The sequence below is a fragment of the Ramularia collo-cygni genome (assembly GCF_900074925.1).
Source record: "Ramularia collo-cygni strain URUG2 genome assembly, contig: RCC_scaffold20, whole genome shotgun sequence".
Classification (NCBI taxonomy): domain Eukaryota; kingdom Fungi; phylum Ascomycota; class Dothideomycetes; order Mycosphaerellales; family Mycosphaerellaceae; genus Ramularia; species Ramularia collo-cygni.
The window spans coordinates 175,332-197,775 of NW_019716274.1; the positions used below are offsets into that span (position 1 = coordinate 175,332).

At 52.0% G+C, this 22,444-nt stretch overlaps 8 protein-coding genes; 7 read left to right on the forward strand and 1 right to left on the reverse strand.

The window, feature by feature from the left end:
* Window positions 1-664: 664 nt before the first annotated feature.
* RCC_09911 (uncharacterized protein) lies at window positions 665-2,383 on the forward strand (the record flags this gene model as incomplete). The annotated part of the gene is made up of 1 exon (XM_023775150.1): window positions 665-2,383. One exon carries the CDS (start codon window positions 665-667, stop codon window positions 2,381-2,383), a length of 1,719 nt encoding a protein of 572 aa, XP_023630918.1.
* A 2,407-nt stretch (window positions 2,384-4,790) lies between these two features.
* Window positions 4,791-6,062, forward strand: RCC_09912 (uncharacterized protein; the record flags this gene model as incomplete). Its single annotated transcript, XM_023775151.1, has 1 exon — window positions 4,791-6,062. The coding sequence occupies one exon, from the start codon at window positions 4,791-4,793 to the stop codon at window positions 6,060-6,062; it is 1,272 nt and encodes a 423-aa protein (XP_023630919.1).
* A 1,050-nt stretch (window positions 6,063-7,112) lies between these two features.
* On the forward strand, window positions 7,113-9,160 carry RCC_09913 (uncharacterized protein; the record flags this gene model as incomplete). XM_023775152.1 has 2 exons in its annotated part: window positions 7,113-8,038; window positions 8,101-9,160. The coding sequence occupies 2 exons, from the start codon at window positions 7,113-7,115 to the stop codon at window positions 9,158-9,160; spliced, it is 1,986 nt and encodes a 661-aa protein (XP_023630920.1).
* A 1,060-nt stretch (window positions 9,161-10,220) lies between these two features.
* Window positions 10,221-11,588, forward strand: RCC_09914 (uncharacterized protein; the record flags this gene model as incomplete). Its single annotated transcript, XM_023775153.1, has 1 exon — window positions 10,221-11,588. The coding sequence occupies one exon, from the start codon at window positions 10,221-10,223 to the stop codon at window positions 11,586-11,588; it is 1,368 nt and encodes a 455-aa protein (XP_023630921.1).
* Window positions 11,589-12,761: 1,173 nt separating this feature from the next.
* Window positions 12,762-13,112, reverse strand: RCC_09915 (uncharacterized protein; the record flags this gene model as incomplete). Its single annotated transcript, XM_023775154.1, has 1 exon — window positions 12,762-13,112. The coding sequence occupies one exon, from the start codon at window positions 13,110-13,112 to the stop codon at window positions 12,762-12,764; it is 351 nt and encodes a 116-aa protein (XP_023630922.1).
* A 1,799-nt stretch (window positions 13,113-14,911) lies between these two features.
* RCC_09916 (uncharacterized protein) lies at window positions 14,912-16,706 on the forward strand (the record flags this gene model as incomplete). XM_023775155.1 has 2 exons in its annotated part: window positions 14,912-15,801; window positions 15,857-16,706. 2 exons carry the CDS (start codon window positions 14,912-14,914, stop codon window positions 16,704-16,706), a joined length of 1,740 nt encoding a protein of 579 aa, XP_023630923.1.
* Window positions 16,707-17,663: 957 nt separating this feature from the next.
* Window positions 17,664-19,016, forward strand: RCC_09917 (uncharacterized protein; the record flags this gene model as incomplete). Its single annotated transcript, XM_023775156.1, has 1 exon — window positions 17,664-19,016. The coding sequence occupies one exon, from the start codon at window positions 17,664-17,666 to the stop codon at window positions 19,014-19,016; it is 1,353 nt and encodes a 450-aa protein (XP_023630924.1).
* A 1,294-nt stretch (window positions 19,017-20,310) lies between these two features.
* On the forward strand, window positions 20,311-22,095 carry RCC_09918 (uncharacterized protein; the record flags this gene model as incomplete). XM_023775157.1 has 3 exons in its annotated part: window positions 20,311-20,915; window positions 20,982-21,115; window positions 21,173-22,095. The coding sequence occupies 3 exons, from the start codon at window positions 20,311-20,313 to the stop codon at window positions 22,093-22,095; spliced, it is 1,662 nt and encodes a 553-aa protein (XP_023630925.1).
* Between the last annotated feature and the right edge of the window lie 349 nt (window positions 22,096-22,444).

Below are 22,444 nucleotides of genomic sequence, written 5' to 3' on the forward strand. Positions count from 1 at the left end.
GCGACTGTCAGACCAGCGACTTGCACTCTCTTAGAGTTTGAGGCATATATGAATCATGGCAAACATTGCTTGTTACAGCAATCTTGAAGGTGCTACAAATACTATTCCGTGCTCATCTTGGTCGCTCTTGAACTCACACTTCTTAGTCAGGACATTGCCTTCAAGCAAGACATAGCGGGCTTCAACCGATTCTGCTCACCTCACGACCTCCATGATAGTGTTTCCAACGACAAAATGAAGCAGTCCATGGATCGAGTAGGAGCTCTTCAGGGCTGCGCACTCGTTCTACACCCCAACCGTTTTGAGAGAAGCTATGCAAGGAGCGAACTGCCGTCTGATGAGTGAGTCTACATACATGGCGATCGATGCTTATAGATCAATGGTAGATCCTATATATAGCTATCCTACTGGAGGGGTCGATCTCCACGTCAAAAGTTCTTGGAGAAGGCCAAGGCAGAATTTGAATTCACTCGGCTGGCACGTGCTTAATCAGATATGGACTAACGTATACTCAAAAGACCTCCCCTCACGACATGCGCTTCCATCCTACACATTCAACATCTTGGCCTGTGGTACTCCCGCTCAATCCTCAAAACAAACTCGTAACGATAAATCTTGCACATTGACTCCACTGGACTCCACCTGCGCGCCCACTGCCGAAAGGATGTTCCAGTATCAACATCATCTTGCGAGCCAGCCGAGCCCGCAAGATCTCGATGACTTGGACGAGAGACGGCAAAGCACTACTTCCAGTGCCCTACAGCAAGACTCCGAAAGAAACTCCTTGACCACTAAGGAAGGCGCGCAGATGCAAACATTCTCCAACTCGGGCGGACAGACGCCATACCAGCATCACCATCGCCAGGGGATCGACAGCAATCCTTTGCCGACCGATCGCCAGCGTACCGCAAATCTGATCAATCCGACTGCGGAGATGATGCGYGGACTCGTGCTTTTTGGGAAATGGCATTACATTGTCGAGTGGAGCAAGGATCTAACATCATTCTCAGCTGCCCACCTGTGGTTCTACTCCACTGGAGGACTATTTGTGTGGCAGCTACTGCCGATGGAGAGAAAGGCAAAACTATGGACGACGTGGAACGAGCAGGCTATGGACCTTCGCAACGAGTGTGGCGCACGCCTTGCACTCTCAAGTCTACTTCAGCACTTCGCCTCCCTTCACGATACGCCGCAACAGGATCTCAAGGCCGTGAGGAATCCACGCCAGTCTGTGACAGATCAAGAAGCGGAAGAGATCGTCAACGTTTTTGAAATCCTGCTCTGGAAAGCCCGTAACGGCGATCATGAAGTACGGCCAAGTCTATCACTTGAGGGTACTGGAATGATTCACAAGCTGTGCAAGAGAGCAGGAACACCTTCCCACTACATCGTTGAGCTATTCTGCATCATGCGCTTGTGCGGTATGCCATTCAGGCTTCGAGCACCATCGCCATGGAGCGCCATGCTTGCTGGCCTAGATTTCCACCTTGTCCAGGGTGGTTACATCGCGCAAGACTTTGCGACCTCGCTACAGGACCAGTACTTTGCCGGCGAGCAGCTTCATCCAGACCTTGGATCGCAGAACTCATCTCCTAAATCCTTACACCACCAGCAGATCATCCGTCCCGCAGGGAATGCCAGTCAAGGAGGGGACGCTGGCGCATATCAGTCTCAAGCCATCGCGGCCCTTGTCCAAACCCAATCATTCCATTCAGGCCTCAACCAACCAGTTCTTCCACCTGTACCTCTGGCCACTTCTGGGTTGGCGCCAGTGGCAGCTCATCCTCCAGTGACACAAGCTAATCGTCTGCCGGGTTGCAGTTTCAACACTCACCTATTTCCAAATCTCCAGGCTGGGCTCGCATCCTACTACACTCGCAATATCAAAGTTTTCAACATCCCGCCGAATGACGATGATGTCAACACTGTGAAGCTCGATTGTCAGCGCCACGTCAACGAGCTATATAATGCCATGGTGGAAGACCCTATCTGCACAACGGCGGCTCAGACGAGCGGTGTGGACGTCTACAAGAAATACATCGCCGACAAGCTCAAAGACGGTCTAGCTGACGAACGTCATCAGCGACTTGCGTGGAGGATGTGGCAAGCAATCATCGAGCTGCACGAAACAGGTATGCACAACTTGGAGTTCGACGAGATCCAGGTCCATACCAATGGAACGCGAAAGAAGCAACTGTGGGCACAAGATGCGGCCTTGACTCTGCTAGCCCGCCTTCAAGCCGTGAAGGATACTCTGCGGCAATACAAGCTGCTCGTCAAGGATTGTGGACTGAATGAGCGCTGCATCCTGTTCGTGGCGTTCCAGCCATTCATGGAACGTGCGTTGAAGGAACAGTCGAAGGCCACCAACAAGAATCGGTGAGCGACGATACCTACAACGCAGGACATTTGGAGTTGGGAATCTGTATCAACGGATTGAGCGAACAAGGGTACCAGAACAGAGCTACGCTCAAGCAGAGCGGTAGCGGAGGACTGTTCGATGAAGGAATCATGGTCGCAGAGCACCTCGCCATTTCATTGACGCAAGGTCCGATTGGATGACATGGGCTCAAGAACGGAATAAGATACGGGCGGCACCACTCAAAGGCTCATGTTATAAACAATCTGCTCGTGGTGGGGGCATGTGAGGCTTTGGGTTGGGAAGATGCTTCAAAATCACAGACCTTCGATTACATAGCAATACATATGCCATGGTGCGAGTCTTGAAAGCTCCATCGAACGTTTTCCCCCAAACCCTCAACCTTCGTTCATATTTGTCCTCTGTGGAAATCAAACAAATTGGAAAGACGCATATATCTACTGCTGCAGACTTGTAATCAGTGCTACATGTGAACTTCCGTAGAGCGGCATGAAGATCCGTGGTATCTTCAACGCATCACTGGCACGGACCTTGCAGATGTATGTATAATAGGTGTATGCTAGTAGTGGTGACACTCGCCTTGGAGTAGGCAGCTTAGGTGCAAAGAGCCAAACGCCTAAGACCAATAGCGCGAAGCTTGACTGAGATCAAGATCTCAATGAAGAGGAATTACCGTCGTCGATCTCTCAGACTTCCATTCCCTTGCACGCTACGACCGTCTGAGTCCAAAACTACCAGCGTCTTACCGCGTATCAAAAGATCGGCAGGATATCCGGACCACATTGCGATAGGTACACCCTCATCTATAGCACGTAGACTGGACAAGAGATGATGTTGCTTTTACCGCGAAGTCCGAAAAAGGCTCGCTCCGAAAGCCGGCCCTATATGAGCCAATGGAAGCCATAGCCGTACTAAAGATCTCCAGAAATGGTAACAAACTCCAAATATGGTAAGGCGGATCTTGGCAGGAAGGAAATTCCGACGACATGCGTCTTTTCGACTTCACCTGCTCGTGACGTGTTCGTAGCGTGGAGAAGAAGCAGAGTCTCAACTACAGCCTACTATAGCACTACCACCCCGAGAATTCTCAGACGTTGCGAAATTCACTAGGCTCTAGTAAAAGTGTCACCTTCATGCGAGCAGATCTTTTGCAATAGCAGTAGCTCAGGATTGCCCTCTGGCCGCGTTGTCGATGAATTGCTTGCAGCTAGATCCTTTGCTTCGCATTTGACATGACCTTTGCCAAGCTCCACACAATACGGAAGGCGCCAAGTAGGAGGAAATAAAAGTCATTGTTAGCGAGCTTCTAAAGAAATTAGACCCATTGCCATCGCCAATCAAGACGTCCTCGGGAGCTGTGCCTAGCACCATTAGGACTATCGATTTCTTTGTTCCGCTACCAAAGAACGTTTCACTTTGTCCGCAAGCAAGAGATCTGTGAGTACCCCTAGCGTAGTAGCTATAGAGTGGTCGTCTCCATTCTGCCTCTTCATGTCACCCTCACCCTTCTTGGGTGGTTCTATTGCGCTGCCCGCCTTCTATCACCACTTAAGAGCTCTCCGGCAGTAGTACCAATTCTCCGTTGCCGGTGGCAGGTTCGCAATGCTGCTTCCTTACTACAAGGAGCTGAAAGACGAGATTGTTGCCTTACTCGGGGCTGATCAAGCAGCGGTTTTTGATACCCTGGGATTGTCTTCCAAGATGTCGACTCATGTATATCCATGCAGGAGGTATATTCCATTTCAAGGTTATACAGTTATCTACAACGGGGCTGCTTGCTCGTTATGCGCTGACTTGCCTGCGGTCTTCTTCGATGCTGTGGCAAGGATAACACAGGATGGATGCAGTCACCAGCCTCGCAATTTCCCGAAGGAAAGTAATGGTAGCGGTTCCATGCCGATGTCGATGTTCCCGCCTTCGGTACGTCAAACCAGCGAAGAGTCTTATTAGCCATGGCAGTCTTGATTCCAGTCTGCAGTTCTCAATGCTCCGCGTCAGCCGTCCGACAGTAGTCTCCCGACCGCCTGGACCTCGAATGAGGAAAAGTCGTTTCAAAAGGCATTGTGGAATCTTTTTGGCTTTTCAGGACACGTCTGTTGAATCGTTAACGCGACTGCCTTTTCATCACAACCCAACTTCTGACACACCACCCCATCAACATCCATCAAACCTGTACAGTCGGAGCTCGTCTTCTCCCCGCATTGGTACCGCGACCATTCCCCACGCCTAAGCCCTCCGATTCACCGTTCCCGACCCGACCCCTTGCGCTTTCATTCAGTCGCGTCATCCGACAAACCGAATGCAGTCATCAAACACCGCTCTGCAAGATCCTTTACGCATTGATCGCTGCCATCGCCAATGCAACTCTTGATCTAAGAGTACCTACCGCATCCCTTTTCGGTCCGCCAGAATGTCCTACCCTGACATCAACGATCCGGCGACGAGCGTCCCTCCACCCGTCCCCGTCAGAGCCTCGAGCGAGTCGCAACTCCATCGCGCAGGACCACCTGGTTCCTACGCCGGGAACATCGATCCGAGCTTGCGCGACTTTCTCCCAACATCAGCTAGCGACATACCATACCCAACGGTGTCATCCACGTTTAACCCTCAACAGCAAATGATGAACGCCATGTCGCACACCCAGAATGGCGCCCCGATTCGCCATGGTACCACATCCACCGCGGCAGCCACCGGTGCCCCTCATCTCAACACAGGAGATCGATGGTCTAAGCCCATTGCTCCCGCTCGGAAGCGCACACTGCTGGACATGACCGAGGATGAGAAGCAGTTGGAGAGGGAAGAGGTGAGTTTCAAGAGGCAAGCAAAGCCCGCCGAGAGAACGGTCCGCCAAGCCCGAGAGCAGAAGAGTGGATGGTCTATCAACACTCCTGAGACCTTGGGCGCGGAGCACGGAGGAGGAGGAGCCAGGCTAGAACCGCCTGTTCAACCAGAGGTCGCCGCCCTTCTCGACTTCTCTGACGATACCACCCAACTTTCGACCACGAGTCTCGACGGACCYCCGATTCTACCGCTCAGCCTAAGGGCTGATGTAATCGCCAACTCCTGTCCGGCTGTAAAGTTCAGTGCCCAACAAGGAGACAACAAACAGACAGCGGATGCAGCGGCCACATACTTTGTTGCACCCCCATTATCGAACCCATATCAGGCCGCCTCTGATCGATCAGCGCCCCACGAATGGTCATCCCAGACTCGCCCACCTTTCACTTTGCCTCCGGACAACGATGACTTGCAGGCAGACCCTAGATATGCACCTAGCTTTGCATCGCCATACCAGGGAGTGGGCCAGAGCAACTCGCGACCCTTCTCGCAGTCATCGAGTGCAGCCGTCCGAGCTCCAGGAACTCCAAATTCTAGCGAGTTGTTCCAGTCGGCGTCCTCCAGTAGCTACCAAWTCGACAGATTCTCGAGTCAGCCCAGGAACGAAGACATTGTGGRTGATCCTTTCGCAGGCTTTGCGCAATCGAGCAACTCGAATAACTCTTCGGATGGTATGCAGGGGGTCTCGAGCGAGCAGCCTTTCCTCGGTCCGGCTGTCGATGACTGCGACTTCTCACTAGTCGACATGATGAAAATGATCGAGGAGGGAACCGTGGATGAATGGCTCCAGCAGGAGTTCGAAGAGGCGAATCGTGGTCCAGATCCGTTTTCAAATGAAGCATAAGCCTTCAACCTGCGCATTGGAGTCAAGGAAGCCAATCAGATCTCTTCTGGACATGGAACAAGTGGTGGGCGCGCAATGTCGACTAAGCTTTGAGTCTGGGAAGGATGCACACCGGCGTAGTGCTAATAATCGACATTGGAGACGTGTTTCTGGTGAGCCTGGATTGAATGAAAAGTGATATCATTCGCACTAGGCGAATATTACTGCGGGCGGAGGGAGGGTCGAACGACCGTCAAGAATACATGCATAATGRCCCCAACTCGACATGAAGCAGCTAGTTACAAATATCGTGGCTCCACACCAGTGTCTTAAGTGGTTTTCCTTCGAACAAGTGACTTCGATAATTTACTGCCCACCACTTTACTGTGGCGCGGAACCTTGCATAGGCAACTTTCAATTACGGATCTTTGTATTCGGGCCTCATATGCGGTATAACATGACCTGACCGCTGCATTTAAGATCTCGCGTTACTGATGGAGAGGGTCATCATCCACAATAGGGGAATCAACCTGCCTTCTCAACGAAACAAGGAGCCCAAAAGTCTTTGCCTGGAGAACTGAGGAGCTGAATAGATTGTATTGCGCTCTGGGTTGTTGCAGACAGTTGTTGTATTAGTTTGTCACCCTTGTTGTCTGTTTGATACATGTACTGCCTGTTGTCCGTAAAGCAATCCAAGTCTGGTGTCTAGAGATCTTTTCGAATCGCCTTGCATAGATCCAACAAAATCTTGACTATTGCCCCTGTATACACATCACAGAGTTGTCCTCAGCCTCTCATTTCCTATACATTGTTGTTCTGATAGAGCGTGCTACCCATCAGAACCCAAGCATGTGATAACGCGGGGTCTTGGCGCCGCCCTACGTACGACGCCATCCACAACTTCAACTACGAGTGCACCTTTTCCCTCGACAATCTTCAAGACTTCTCTCATACAACAACTCATACGCGGAGCCCAACCCTCAACCAACCTCCCGCGCATCCAGTATGATCCTTCCCCTCTTCCTACGAGCCGTTGTCTGACACTGATGAGTTTTTGCGCCACAGTCAAACATGGATCAGTACACCGGCTTCCAAGATCAGGCAGACTCAGAATTCGTTACAGGTCCCAACATGGCCTCTTTCAGCGGCGCTGGCGAAGATATCCGCCACCAACCCCCAGCGCCTCGCATCCAGGACGCCGCAGCAATCATCGGCGCTGGCGGCTCTCAGGGACATCGCGCTCTAATTGGCCATTTCCAACCGCCATTTCGATCACAGGCACCAGTGCGCATGGCGTCTACCCAAAATGAAGCTTTGCGCGGTATGCACAGCATCGAGAACAGCCTTCAAGGCAATGGAATGCACTCGCAGCTTTTTCACCCCGACGCAGGCCAAGGCTTCGCGCCATCCCCATCGCAGCACTCTTCTCCATTCACTGGCGACGGTAGCCTCGCTCACCCCTTCCATATTTCACGAAGCTCGCCAATCCCAGAGGTTAGCGTCAGACCGACAGCGACCCCAGCGTCAGCGTTCTTGCGTCGCTTCGGAACTCTCGCGCACCTTTGCGAGAAGCAACAGACCCTCACAGAAGGAAACACATACCGCTCTGCAGCCAAGGTCTACTTCTACGCCTCTGCTGGGCGTGCACTTTGGAGATCCTATGATGCAGACACACGGTATGCGCTTTCAAACGGCTGGGACATGGACGAGGCAGCCTCCCACTTCTTAGTCGAAGCGACTGATGTTCTCACGGCTATGCGCAAGCGCCTTCACGACGTGCATGGGACTGATCGTTCCTCGAAGCCAATGTACTACAACCAACCATCATCACCAGATGCTGCAAATGTCAAGGAGTACCTCTTCGATCAGCTGTTGGCGAAAGCAAAGGATGGTTACCCCGCAACTGATCATTTCGGCATTCCTGTCGAAGCTCAGGTCGCCGTTGAGCAAGTCTTGACAGACCCCGAGTCACTTGGTGTGGATGCTGCCTACATCATGTAAGCCATTGTCTCTCCAGTCATTCGGAACGAATCATAGCTGACCAGTGATTTATCATTAGGTGCCTTGTCCGTGTGCTTGATCCTGGTTCAAGCCTGTTGATTGTGTCTGGCTCTACCATGAGCGGATTTGCTGCAATTCTGGAAAAGCAGCTTATCGAGGATGGATTTGTGCCATCCTCGCAACCGACTACGAGATCGGCAAGAGGCAGATCTCTTGTTCCTCCATGGAAGCAGAACATTCCTCCAGCCGCGCATGATTCCTCGAGTGGCCACAGAGAGATCCAAGCTTCTCCAAACCAGATGAACCCACAGCCAGCGATGGGAACCGACCCCGGGCCCTCTATCTCAGTCTCCACTTCGCAGAGCGCACCTGTCAACCTACCGCCTCCRCCTGCTCCCACCATTCCAATTCCGGCCCCCGCTGTCATTGCTCCACCTCCTCCCGTCGCCTACATCAATGGCCTCGGTCCAGTGCCGCAGACGAGGCCAATCACACGAGCACAGGCTGTTCAGGAATATCTCAGCAGATTCGAAAAGCCCGTCAATCCCCAGCTGAAGGTCAAGGAGAGCAACGCAAAACAAGCAGCCGACCTTGCGAACGTAACGCAGAACTTTGACTTCTGGGCGGATACGCTATACGAAGCAATGCGGACAGCAGTTCCGGGTACCTCGAGGTCCCAGACTACCGCAACTAACAGACTGGAGAAGGCACTAGCGGGCTGCATGCCGCACATCTCGCCGGCGGAGCTTGGCAAGCGTGTAACAGCACAGATTGTCAATGTGGTCATTGATCTACACACCAATGGTACCGAGCTCACCACTGCCGAACAGGTGAGAATCACCTCGAGAAGTGACGATGAGACCAAGCCAAAGGATCTGGCCTGGAACATTCAGGATCGACTTGGAGAAATCGCATATGGCTTGAAGCACTACAAGCTAATGGCGGCCGATGCTGTTGACGACTCTCGCTATGTGCACCGACTTGCCTGGGCACCTACTTCTAGCCGAGCAATGAAGGAGATGCATGGCAAGAGCAATGACACTAAAGCACAGACCAAGATCGACCGAGACAAACAGCTTAACATCCCAGCTGGGCAGAGGCGTGGACCGCGGACCTGAGAGTAAGCAATGCTGTTCGAGGAAGGACGATGATAGCAGGTACGCTTGGCACAAAGCCGGAGGTAACATGACAGGCGCAGGGAATCTGTTTTTTTCAGATCATAAGATCGAACTGGCCGCGAGGCATGGCGTAACTGTATTTTCGATTGCATGTTCAAGCGGTATCCTAGTTTCAGCAGAATCAACTCCGTGATTCGAGTGGAATTCAATTTTCAAACAATGAGGTAATGGTCGACATTGTCTTTTGTTGAAATGTTCATCATTGTTTCAGGGATTGGGAAGAGGCATGTCTTGATGTAGCAGCAATCCGCACGGAGGATACTCACACTCGTTGTTTGTTTGGGCGAAAGACTGTTGCATTGTCTACAGGGCAAACTAGAATGGGGGAATATATACCTCTTTCCACCAGGATACGCCGTGGGGCATAAAAACATCTATTCCGCATTCCATTTGATAGCCTCCCCAAGATTAAAGTGATCCAACTTCCAGCCTAGTATATTTTCTTCCTCTTCTAATGCACTATGTGAGTAACACTATTCAGGGTGATGCAATCTCACCAAAAGCGGGATATTCGTAAGAGATCGGATGTTACAACTACCTGGGGCCTGTTTGAGATGGAGCTAGAGATGAAGTGAATGGGCTCAGCCTCCATCTGATCTCAACTACTTTTCCTCGACAAACCACAGCTTCAGACACCACACGACTATTTCGCAACACCCGAGGATATCATCTTCAACGTATTACACCAACAGGCACTTCCGTACCGCCGCGAGCCTATCCCCTTGTGCTTTGACAGCCGCGAGCGATCGCCGACCCAACTCTGCCCGAGCGTCCATTTCTCGAACATTGAGCCACCACTAAGAGCATTGCAGCCTTCGCAAGAAGCTCGCACGTGTATGGATAACGCTGTAGTTGTCGCCGCAATGGCTTAGCTGATATCCGATAGCGTAACTCAAGTCGCGCAACTCTCCAAACTTCACCGAAGCGTCTTGTGAGCACGCTGCCGACTTCTTCGAACGCTACGCAAACAACTCTCTCTACCCTCTTTTCTCATCCAACCATGAACAACCAAGAGGAGGCTCGAACGCCGGCAGGCGCACTGCTCGTCGAAAACATCGATCCAGAACTGCGCATCTTCAACGCTCCGCAGGCCAATTCCTCTACGCGGGTCGATCTCGCAGCACAGGCGGACCGCATTGCTCGCGCAGCCTCGTACGCCGCGATGCGGCGGTCTGCCCCTATGCCACTCCCGCAAGCACCTTCTGCTCCGTCCCTGCAAGTTCGCGCATCTGATACCTCAACCAAGGTCGATTCAAGCTCCGGAAATTCAGGACCTGCCGATATTCCTAGCATTCCTCCGGACATGGCATCGACCTTTGAGGGCCGCAGTGACATCCTTAGCCACAAGCGTGACTATCAAACGATGTCGGGGCAGGAGACGGGCAAGACAAATAAGACCCAAAAGGAGACTGTCGCCGCTCGACGAAAGCGTATTGAAGAGATCGAGAAGGCCAAGAGCTCGTCTAATAGGGCCCCAGCCAGCCAACAAGCGAACGACAACCCAGGAAACCCCCAAGCTCCGCGCACCGACACCGATAACAGCGACGCTCTGGATATCTTCCGCAGCTTGAATTCATCGGTTCTTCATGAGACTACTCCGCACTTTTTGACATCAGCACCAGCGCAGCCGATCCCTCTCACAATGAGGGAAGACGTGATCAATAACGCAGTCCCAGTCTTCCAACCCAACCCTCCCATGCCTCGAGATATGCTACCAACACAAGAGGATGGAAGCTCATACCCAAGCCCATTCTCTGGGGTTAGCGACAACCGCAACTCGTACCAGCAACCCGACTTCACAAAGACATGGCAAGGTCCACATCCGCATACGAGTCAGTCGCGAAACTACCAAGGCCCTTCCCAACATTCCTACAACCTGTCGTCAAGCTCATCGCCTGGATACAACGGGTACTCATCTTATCCAATGGCACCGAAAAGCCAGACCTGGTCTCCATACATGCAGGACTCGTGGATGAGCCCAGCGCAGTCGCCACGCCCAATAATGACTGACCCTGACACTCTGGCCATGTCTGGCGGCAGAACTGGTTATGGGGCCGCTGAGATAACAGACTACGCTCCAACGCAAGATCCACCGCAGTGCCCTGACGGCTACAGCGTCTACGGTCAAGCAGATGGCGACGGTGGCAGCGAAACATGGGGCAGACCTCTCGGCGAATCTTTCCCTGAAGAACAACAACCACAGCTCCCAAGTCAGCTTAAGGAAAGCAGTGCTACGACCATGAAGTCAGCAGGTCAAGGCGGCAGGCAAGTCGACGGCCAGCTAGCTCAGGTGGGTAGCCTACGTCCAGACTCTAGCGCAGACGATGCCTTCATGAGAATGCTACAGGAAGCATTGGACGGCGAGTAATCAACGGTACTGGCCTAGCTACGGGCCATGGAGCCTCGATCTGAACATGGTAGGGACAAGATCTATAGCAGAAATCTCGAGCCGCGAAGATAATGTGACGCTGAGAGCCACGAAAGCGGGGCATTTGCCACGACTTTGTCGATGGAAGCATCGATCACGTATGAGGCACGTTTGCAGACTGAGCAGCGCTTGGTCCATAAGAATACTTCCTCGGCCGTGAAACTAGCGGTCCAGGACTCTACTACCCATTTCTACTGCTTGACTTCCTTCACGGAAGGCACTCTCGGCCATTTTGGCTTGTCAATTGACTCCAGATCTGCCTCGTAACTCACGATTTCTTTCTCGATCATTATACATTCTCATGTGCATGCTCAAGCCAGGAGTGAGCGGAAAGGAAATGTCACTACCCAAATTATCCTGAGAGATACTGAAYGTATAGTGTCGCATGTCTCATCCTAACACTTCTCGCTCTTGGTGGCATATAGGAGGATTGGTCTTCAATTCATGATATCCGGTCATCATCCATATTCGTTAAGAAGCTATGCTATGCGAGCTATCGAGAGCAGCAGAGCTCGAAGATGGCTTGATCCAGTGGCTGCTAGAGGCTCAGTTGGAAATCATCTGAAAAATAGTTCTTGGAGCCTGCTTGTAGGTGTTCTACATCTGCTATGGTACCCGATCGCTGGTCTAACTCATCTACTTACAGAACGACAGAGAGCCATACGAGCTTTAGGAGCCTGTCAACGGATATTTTGGACTATGTATAGGCGTAGAGCCCGCAGTTGGGTGGGTCTGTGCCGCCTGGTCGTATCGAGAGGGGGCGAGGTTCTTGTTCAACATCGTGGATGAACCAGAGTCCGAACTTCTGGAGTCGTACGCCGACTGTCTCTCGCTGTTCGGCAGCGCGCTTGACATCCAGACCGGGAAACGGTGGTTGGCCACCTCATCACTCAAGGTGACCGGCAAAATGGGTAGCATGTCGGCGCTCGAGCGGTTCGAAGCGTTATGCGTGGTCAAGGACGGAATGGTATCCCCTAACATGTCCATGATATTTGCGACATCAGGATGGTAAGACCCCATCTGGGAAGCTACTCCTCCACTCTCAGCGYTCATTGTCTGGATACTGTTGATTGACCACCCAGTCTCCTCCTCGAGAGCTCGACGAGTCTTCTTCTAGGCCGCCGCAGCTTGCAGGCTGGTCTTGAGCTCCCTCGAATTCTCCTGATCGTCTTCCTCATCCCATGTATCCGACTCTTTGCGTTTCCGACCAGTAGCCACAGCATCGGCACCTCGATCTGCCTGCTCCGGGGCACGAGGCCTCACAATAGGAAAAGCGTTCCGTTGAATTGCAATGTTGTTGTCGATGGGAGATCCGTCGCCGATGAAGTGCTGAGGAAGRTGCGACGGTGGAGGCATCGACGTGTATGGGTTTCGATCGAATCGATTCGGTGCCCGCGAGATGCTGTGTTGAGGATTGGTCTGCGTGGGCAAGAAGTCGCGCAAGCTTGGATCGATGTTCTCCATTTGCAATGCAGGGCGTCCGGGCGGTTGCGGTTGGGCGATGTTCGGTGTCCCGCGGGAAGCAGACAACGTATTGGCTGCGCGAGGATTGATGCTGTGGGCGTTGGTCCTGTGAGTTGCTGTTGGGAGCTGTTCAGTGCCCCGCGAGAAGCGACGGGGATGTGCTAAGGTAGGTGTAATGTAGTATGTAGCGATGGGTATAAGGTCGGGTAAGGTTGATATAGTACCGGCGCCGTGCTGATTTGGATAGTGCTTGAATGCTTGCAAAGCTTGTCCGGTCTTGGACCTAGATTCTGCACCGATAGCAGGACCGAATGAATTACGACGGCTTGGAAGCACGAGCTGGTTTCCAATGCCGATGGGCGGACGGTATACTATTGAGTCGGAGGGTCGTCGTGAGCCATCTACGACGCGAGGCCGGATCACTTCACGGAATTCGGTAATCTTTGCAAAACATGATAAGCAGGCTTCACGACGGCAGACGAGGACCAAGCACACCTTCATTTTCTGTCTCCATGCGAGTTGTGCCATGTCCAAGCATTGATGGGTAGCGAACCGGTCTTATTATAAGCACAATATGAAGAGCAGGAAAACTCGCTAAGGTGTCTCCGAAGGCGCGAAGGATTACCCATAGCTCCTTGGAATAGTGCCTCGTTCTCTACATTTAGAGTTGAAGCCAAAGTGTCATGGTCGTGGTCCCTGCGAAAGATCTCTGCTTAACGACATTCTACTTGGCTGATCTTGGGTAAAACGAATAAATAGAGTGAGGGGAAATCGAGCGGAACGGTTGAGAAATCGATTGCGGCCGCCTCTGGCAATCGACTCAAAGCACAGCGACTGTACGGATTGCCATTCAAGCATAAAGGAAACCAGTTCTTTGTCCGATGTAAATACACATCAGTTTGTGATAGACAAGCTCACCGTAAAGTTTTGCGCCGGTCTCCAAAGGGGTATCAACCAAAGACTGTCAAGCGCAAATGTTTGCGGAAAGCTATGACTAAGTGGTGTGTCCCGTTACTATCACAAAGTGATCTTTTCACTGCCCAGTCGTCTTACCAGCTCGACGGGAGGATCACGGTGAATTAGGGACGCTTGTATCAATGCTCCATCATTACATCCGGACAGGGGAGAAGAGAAAGAAGACTGCCATTGCCAACAAGATCCGAAATGCTATGAATGGGCGTACTGAATGGTCGAATGGCAGTCTTGAGACGTTTGGCGCATAATATGGCATTGTACAAACCTATCAGCATGTCCGGACGCTGACGGGGCCACCGCACCGAGTCTTTCTGATTATCTGATCCCAACATTGTGCAACGAGGCAACTGTTGACCTCTCGGATACTGCATCAAGACTGAAGCTCGTCATTCATGGCCGCCAACGCAACATTCACGCTGCGCGTCAGCCCTCTACCCCGGTGCTCCCCCTTCAGCCTCAGAAAAATACTACACATCTTCCACCAAAAGTATAATCACCGCTCCAACTACCCAAAATACATGTATATCGAACGATATGATGGGTCGAGATGCACTCGATTGGGATTTTGGGAGAAAGCTCGTGGTCCCTTGAGATTTGACATATGACAGTCCGTACACGATTCTCTTGGCGTCATCTTCGTACACGAACTTCAACAATCTTGAAGCACGAACATACTTCCAACATCAAACAGCTCAAGCAACCAACCACATCTTCAGCACCGCGCATTACCAGACACCCATTGGCCTTCCTGTGCGCTTCAAGGTACGGTCTGCCCGCGCTCTTCGAGCCATTACAAACACCAACGCCGACAAACCACAGAGAAGATGGACCGTGATTCCGAAATGTACAGCTACTCCGACCCTGCTTTTTCATCCGGCGCTTATGGAGCGGGAATGAGAAGCGTGAGCGAACAGGACACCATCTCAGCACCTTTGCCTTACGCTTCAACCGGCGCGGCAMCTTTTCCTCTCCGCGCTGATTTCCTCACACAACCCAAACACTCGAATAATCACCATCATGTTGGCCCAATGAATCCTTCAGACGGAACCCAAATGTCAACTCATGGGAGTTTGGCGCAACACGGTACCTCGCAGATCGGCAGGGACGTTACGAGTGCAGGGCGCGCTACATCATCCTTGCAGCCCTCGACTACTTCTCATCATGATGGTACTCCCGCAAAGTCATTCACTCATTCACATCGAATCCCAGACCTGGAGCTCAACATCCCTCCTCCTGTTACCCGAGCCTCGCRATTCATACGACATCTTAGACAGATTGCGCTGGAGTGCGTGAAGCACGGAGGCGCGGAGGGCGAGATCTACCGCTCGACCGCAATAGTATACCTCTATGCTTCCGCTGGTCTTACGCTATGGAGGTACTACGCGCCAGAATTGCAAGCTTCGCTCGAGGACTCCTGGGACAAGGAGGAAACGAACCCGATCAACCTGGGAGAAGGCTCTCAATACCTCCACACCATGCGCAAGCATCTACATGATGTCCATGGGCCTAGGTCTGCGAGCCAAGCCTACGTTATGTCGCAGCCCGCCGTGCTTGTCACAAAAGTAAAAGGCTATCTCTTCGGCCAACTGCTTCGGAAAGCGCAGGAAGACGGGCTTGCAACAGACAGGTTCCAGCTCCCTGTCGACATGCAAACAGCCATCGGCCTGGTCATGGGTAATCCCGACACTCTGCGCTCAGACGTTGCAGAGGTCATGTAAGTCATTTCTTCTCTCTGTCGCCAAGAATGAAATACTGATCCTTCTCTATAGGTGCCTTACCCGACTGCTTGACCCAGGCTGTGACTTCTTGGTTAGGCMGGAGTCAATTATGAGCACGTTTGCCGAAGCTCTCCGCGCACAGCTTGACGGCGATGGCTTCACGCATTCCACAATATCTGCTCCAGCTACGACTTCCACCAGCAGCCAAGAGGACATGCAGGATGTTCATATACCCAGATTTTTGGAGGGTTTCGGTCCGATGCCACCACGTCACCCAAGTACAGTAGACGAGGATGCTGCGGCATACGACAGCTACTTCACGACGACAGCACGGTTGAGGCTTGAGGTCAAGGATTCGGAAGCCAAACAAGCTTCTGACCTTGCGGATGTGATAAACAGCTCTCACTCCTACCAAAGGCAAATCTACGAGGCAATGTGCATGGAGCCAAGTGATCCCGTAGCGACAGCAAAGGCCACAGCMAGCTTCCGAAAGACTCTCGAGAGTTTCAAGCCAGATCTTGAGCCCAGCCGGGTGATGATGCTCACAGCCATGAAGCAGCTGACTGTGATCATCGATCTTCACCAGAATGGGACTCAGCTCTTGACGCGCGAGAGGAACCCTATCACCGCAACTGGCGACAAGTATGCTAAGAAAAAGGATCTGGAAATGAGCATCAAGGATCGCATTAACGAGGTGAAGAAGGCGTACCGGGAGGAGAAGTTGATCGCTTCGGATTGCTGCACCGAACGGACTAAGATCCATCGACTGGCTTGGAGTCCTACAGTCTACCAAATGATGAAGCGACATCATGCTGGGAGTAATGACGTCAAGGCAAAGAGTAAGAAAGACTCTGATAAGGCGCTGGGGATTACCACGGGCAGACCGCGCGCTCCTCAGTAATGACGTTGCCGTAGATGAATGCACAGAAGGCGGAGGAAATGCATCGATGGTGAGAAAGAGTCTGTTGCCTTTTACAGGAAGAAGTGCACGCTCATCCATAATGTTTCATAGCCTGCGTCCACTGCGATGTTACTCACGACCCGACATAAATGACATGACATTACAAGGATTCCCCTTTCTTCGGTCTCTACCCCAGCACATTGCATCGCACGTGGCTTTTAATTTCTTTGTTCCTCTGTATCCTGTTTTTCTACACGGCCCGGAGTGTTTGTTGAATGCAAGCCCGAAATTTGCCATCGAGCCTTTTTAAGCTTCCGTTCTGATAGACCTTTGCTATTCCATCCTTTACTTTCCTAGCTGCAGCCTACATGGCCAAGCGGTCTGTCTTCGTCTTGTATAATGATAGTATTTCATGATCTCCTATATTCATTTGCGAAGTAGGACTGAGGGCGAGTGGACCTCAGCTCGGCAGAACTTGACTGGGTCGAGAGACCTGCACGCCTTGCATCGGATAAACAATTACCTGACATATTTTGCGGGATTTGGGCAGAGCGATGACTTGTTGGAAAGTTGGAAAGAAGCCATTCAGGAGGGATGAAATGGAAAAGACAATTTTCAGGTCTTCGAAATGTCTTGCACCGTCCCAGGTCACCCAGCAACGCAAAGAGTCGAGCTGCAGACTTTCACTGCCTAGCCCCAGTGAGAACAGAAGAACTACTCCCCGCGCCTCAACACCCTCTTCCACTCGGATTTTCCCAACCGCGCATCTGCCTCCTTTCAAGAGTCTTCCATTCTCATTACACTCAGAGTGGTACAGCGTATTCATGACGATCTGAGCCGACCGACCACCACAGTCTTCTCGAAAGGAGCCAGCCTACCCTCCAGTGCCAGATTAAACGGCGCCGAACGGTATTTGCCGTGTCCTTCCACCTGTGTTCATCCTTGACACCGTTCAACATGACTACCCCGTTCCGTGGAGATCCGGGCATGGAAGAAGACGACACAGAGTTGGCCTCTTTCCTCCGGCGACCGTCTCAGGGAGAGACGTCCACGAATCAGACTTACACCGCAGCGCACGCAAGTACCGACTACGAACCGATCATGACTAAGGGCAATCCGTACTTCTTTGCTACCGCGCGGCTCAAAGACAATCTTGAGAGTGGGCGCCGCGCCACTTCTAAGCAGATCAGCGATCCCTCACGCGAGGGTACTCAAACTTTCATTGCCTCGGCCTACCACTTCAAGCAGGGCGACAGCATCCAACCCGACATCGCTACCGACGGCCATCATGACTACACAGCTCAGGATTCTGGTCAGATCGACCCCAATATCCTGCAAAGCGCCGAGTATGAAGCATCCCGCGCTTCCTATGGGGGCAAGTTGCGTCCACAGGTTGGACTTAAGCGAAAGCCAGTCTTCCAATCGGCAGATGAAGGGCGAGCCCACAAGAGACCACAAGCTACGCCAGAGCAACACTCCGGCAATGAGATGTCGCGCAAGCAAACCCGAGGAACTTTGGTGGCGGCGGGCGGCTTTGTTGGACTCTTCCCTCAGCAGAGCTTGGGAAGCACTTTGCAGATACAGGCAGCAGATACTGGCGACATGGTTGGGCAGACTGGGATGGAGAAGCAAGAACATGACGAGCCTGATACCCGCAAGGCGAGAAGACAGCCTTCGAGAGCAGAAGTTGAGGATTTGCTAGAAATGACCCACGAAGCCGATCTCAGAGCATTCCGCAAGCAGATGATCTCCCGCAACGGTCTTACGACGAGCGGCAGGGTCAAGACTCGCCCCTCCTCTGTCATGGAGGCACTCGGAGCCAACGATGTCCCAGTTCTCGTACCAGAACATGAGGTACAATCGTCAAGCGTTACAGGTCCAACGTCAAATGGTGTACCACCTCTGCAGAAACAGAACTACGACGACATGAGCAACTCGCATGCTTCCAACTGGGATCCCTCTTCTCGGGCGAACGGCGTGTACACCGGCTATTCATCTAATGAACCTCAGCCTGATTTGCGTGCGCCCAGCTATCCAATCACTGGAGGCACGCAGATTCCCTTCGACCACCCATCAAGACAGCATCAAGCACTCATTGGAGAGCAGCGCTCTGCAGCAACGGCGCAGTTCCAAGCGGCGAGCACATCGGGATTGGCTCAGGCGGAGGAGGCGTTCACAAACAGTCTTGATCCATTCGATACCGATTCATCCAACCTGGACTCATCCTTTGATATTGGTTTACCTACAGACAGAGATCAGTGGACTGGTGGCGACTTTGGCTATGGTGCATTCAACAGACAAAGCGGTTGATTACGAACCGAGGGAGAATTGGCCTGCCAGTTCAAGTGCTGGGAAAGGCATACATCCCAAGAATAATTCGACGAAGCTGGAAGATGTCATGCCGACTAGCGATAGGAATCAATTTACAATGCAACATGTTTAAGTGGGATCACTGATTAGAGGGGGTGCTGTTGCGTTCGGAGGGTACGAAATCGAGTCGATCGACAAGGAGGGGAGCTGGATCCATCGCGACGAAGTCCAGAGTGCTTACATGCATTGAAGTGGCTCTTGATGTTGCGATGACTGTTCTGCACCTGAATGATATTCTTTAAAGCGTTTTTGTTCCTTGAGTACCTTACAGTTCTTGTACAGGCTTCAGTGTGTTATCACGTCTTGACCGTCATCATGGGTGTTTTCATATGGGCATGCTCTGACTTCAACCCGCTCACAAAGAGTCCATTGGACATCTTCATGAAGGCCTCTTCACTGGTATACGGCAGACCGTCGAGTTGCTTCCCCAAGTGCTCGAGCTATCAGCCTCTTCTCTGAGGCTGGATGTCTACTTCACGGATATCCCTCTAGCGAGCTCCTATAGTTGTTCGCTCTAATCGAATGTTTGAGTCATAGAGTTTGCTGGTGTGAATTATCAGTGTCCTGACTATCAACCGAAAGTCTACCATTTCTTTGTTCTGACCTTTAAATCGGATTGTCTGTTTTCATTGAGGAGCCAAGAAGCAAATAAAATGAGTCCTAGTCCTCACTATAGACTTAATCTGCTACCCCAGATCTGATTCAAATGCTTATACGGAAGAGATCTCGTCTTCTTCCATTGAGTGAAGCCGCCGTGCTGGGATATATATGCAGACCGCTTCTACTTGTATACTTCTTGTCTGTTCCTCTGTTCGAACATACAAGAATAGAGCACGACAAGCTCAATATTCCTGGCTCCTAACATCAAGCTGGCTCTTCATGACTATATTTGAAACCGTCCTCTCCATTTTTCGATGGATACAGTTTGTAATCCCTTTAGGTTTCCACGTGCAGATCGTACACGGGCCGGGCCATATGTGATGTTGTTTCAAGCGCGCGTCTTAAGCATCACTCGACAATCGGCATTCGAACTTCTTGTACTGGAGACCCACTCTAAAAGTCATCTCCTTCTTCCGACATCAAGAGAGCAGTCAACAGTGCTCGGCCCGGCCCAACCAGTCATCTTCTACTCGACTCGTTCTGAGACCCTGGCCCCGACAGAAGTCGAACGAAGCACATGCCAATACTTCCAATATTGATCTTGCCTCCGCGCACATCTCCCAGACTTGAGTCAATGTCTCACTCAGCCGCGCAGGGGATTGAAAATTGCTTCCGACCAATGCATCAAGAACTCGGGCATCATACACCAGATCGCCGCACATCAACTCAGATGCCACCCTCCACGAAACCAACATCGCAGACTGCCGCATCCGAATTCTTTCGAAAGCTCCATAGCATCTCTTCCCTTGGTGCTGGAGGCTACGATGGGAGACTTACACCTATCTATCGATCGATTGCGCGCGTCTACTTCTTCATAACAGCCGGCCGTGTGCTCTGGAGCTGGTTCGATCCTGGCAGACGTCAAAGCCTGCTCGTTAACTGGCGCCGGCAAGCCCACCAAGTAGAGATTTCCGATTTGTCCCAGCTCATACTCACAACCTACCTGAATCATCTCGAGGGTATCATGGGAGAAGAACAGCCAGAGACGAACCTTGGCAGTCTCTATATCGACGAGCAAGAGCTCAACCCACATCTGAAGCACGAGATGTTCAACAGCTTGCTCAAGGCCGCCCAAGGTAGCGCGAGAGGCTCGATGAAGTGCTCGGATGAATGGCGGAGCTTGATCCTCGGAGTCCTGTACGATGCAGGAGGCTCAGTTGACGATGTGTACGAGGTCATGTAAGTGCTTTTCATGCCACACCGTATATGAAGGTTCCACTCGCTAACGATCTTTTCTCTGCTTAGCTGCCTGACTCGTGTGATGTTTCCCGGTGAAGTCCTCTTGACGGAGGCTTCTTCGCGGTGGAGCACCTTTGTTGAAGACCTCGAAGAGCAACTACAGATGGATGGCTACAGCCAGACTTTGGAGATGCAGAAAAGTCACCTTCATCAGCACTCAACTCAGTAACTCGACGCCGAACAACAGGCTGGCGGAGTCGAACCTCTGCCTTCTGAGCCTGGGCAATTGAGTCTTCGGCCGCAGAATCTTCGTGGATCAGCTTCCGATTCCTCCACGACGTTAAACGCCCCGGATGGCTCTGCTCCGGGTTCGATACGACCATCACCTATTGCCATATCTACGAACACCAGCAATCAAGTCGGATTTTCAGTCCAGGATCCAGATCCTGCACCCCTGGTCAATGTAGCAGCAAGCTCGACCCAGATCAACCCACCGGACGGCGTACAAGAGTATCGCAGCCGATTCACTACGCGGTCGGCAAGACTGGAGGTCAAGATATCCGCAGACCTCCAGAAGCTTGAGATAGCTGATGTTGAGAGTGACTGGGAATCCTGGCACGGCAAGCTGCACAATGCCCTCAAGTCCAGTCCAGTGAATGGTAACACCAAGGAGACGGCCGCCGCCAAATCGTTCCACAAGAAGCTGGCTAGCACCGGTGGTGCGTCTGAAGATCTCCTCCTCGAGACCGCAGACTCTATCTTGGCTGCCGTGGTCAACTTGCATAGACATGGCACACCCTTGAGAGTAGATGAGCGGGAGACGTTCAGAGCCAAGAACGACAGAGACATTCGAGCCGCTGACCTGAGCTACGGCATCAAGAACCGTCTGAACCAGATCATTCCGATTATCCGCCAGAACAAGCGTGTCGCTTTGGAATGCGTTTTCACTGAACGGACAACCGAGTTCTTAGCCTGGGCTCCGGGAGTAATGCTCGCGCGAAGGAGTCTGTGGGCTCAACTCAACCTGAAAAAAGCGACCAAGCTCAAAGATCTCGAGGCAAAAGTTGGCACAGCTTCCAGCGGTAATGCTGTGACGCACCAAGATCAGGAAAGTGAGCAAGACTCTGATGTGGATGGCGAAGCTGAACAGGATGCTGGCCAAAGCGGAGAAGATGAGTGAGACGAAGATGGTGAGGCGGACAGTAGTTGAGATGGGGACGCAGTCTGTTAATATAGTACATGACGGATGAGTAGTGGTGTGATATGGAATTGGACTTCATGACTGCGTTAATGTTAACGAGAGCTCACGTAAGAGCTCGGTTGGACATGAGGCCGATGTAGAGGCGCAAAGTTTAGCCTACTCTCGCGGCAATTGATTCGCGCCTATCTCATGATATGCATTCTGTACATGGTAGCGTAAGCTTCAAGGTGCCAGTAAGCCTTTGCCAATAATGCCTTCTGCTTTCATCAGCCTTCCGTGTTGCTACGTCCCATGGTATGCCACAAAGGACCTAGCAATCACGGCAAAC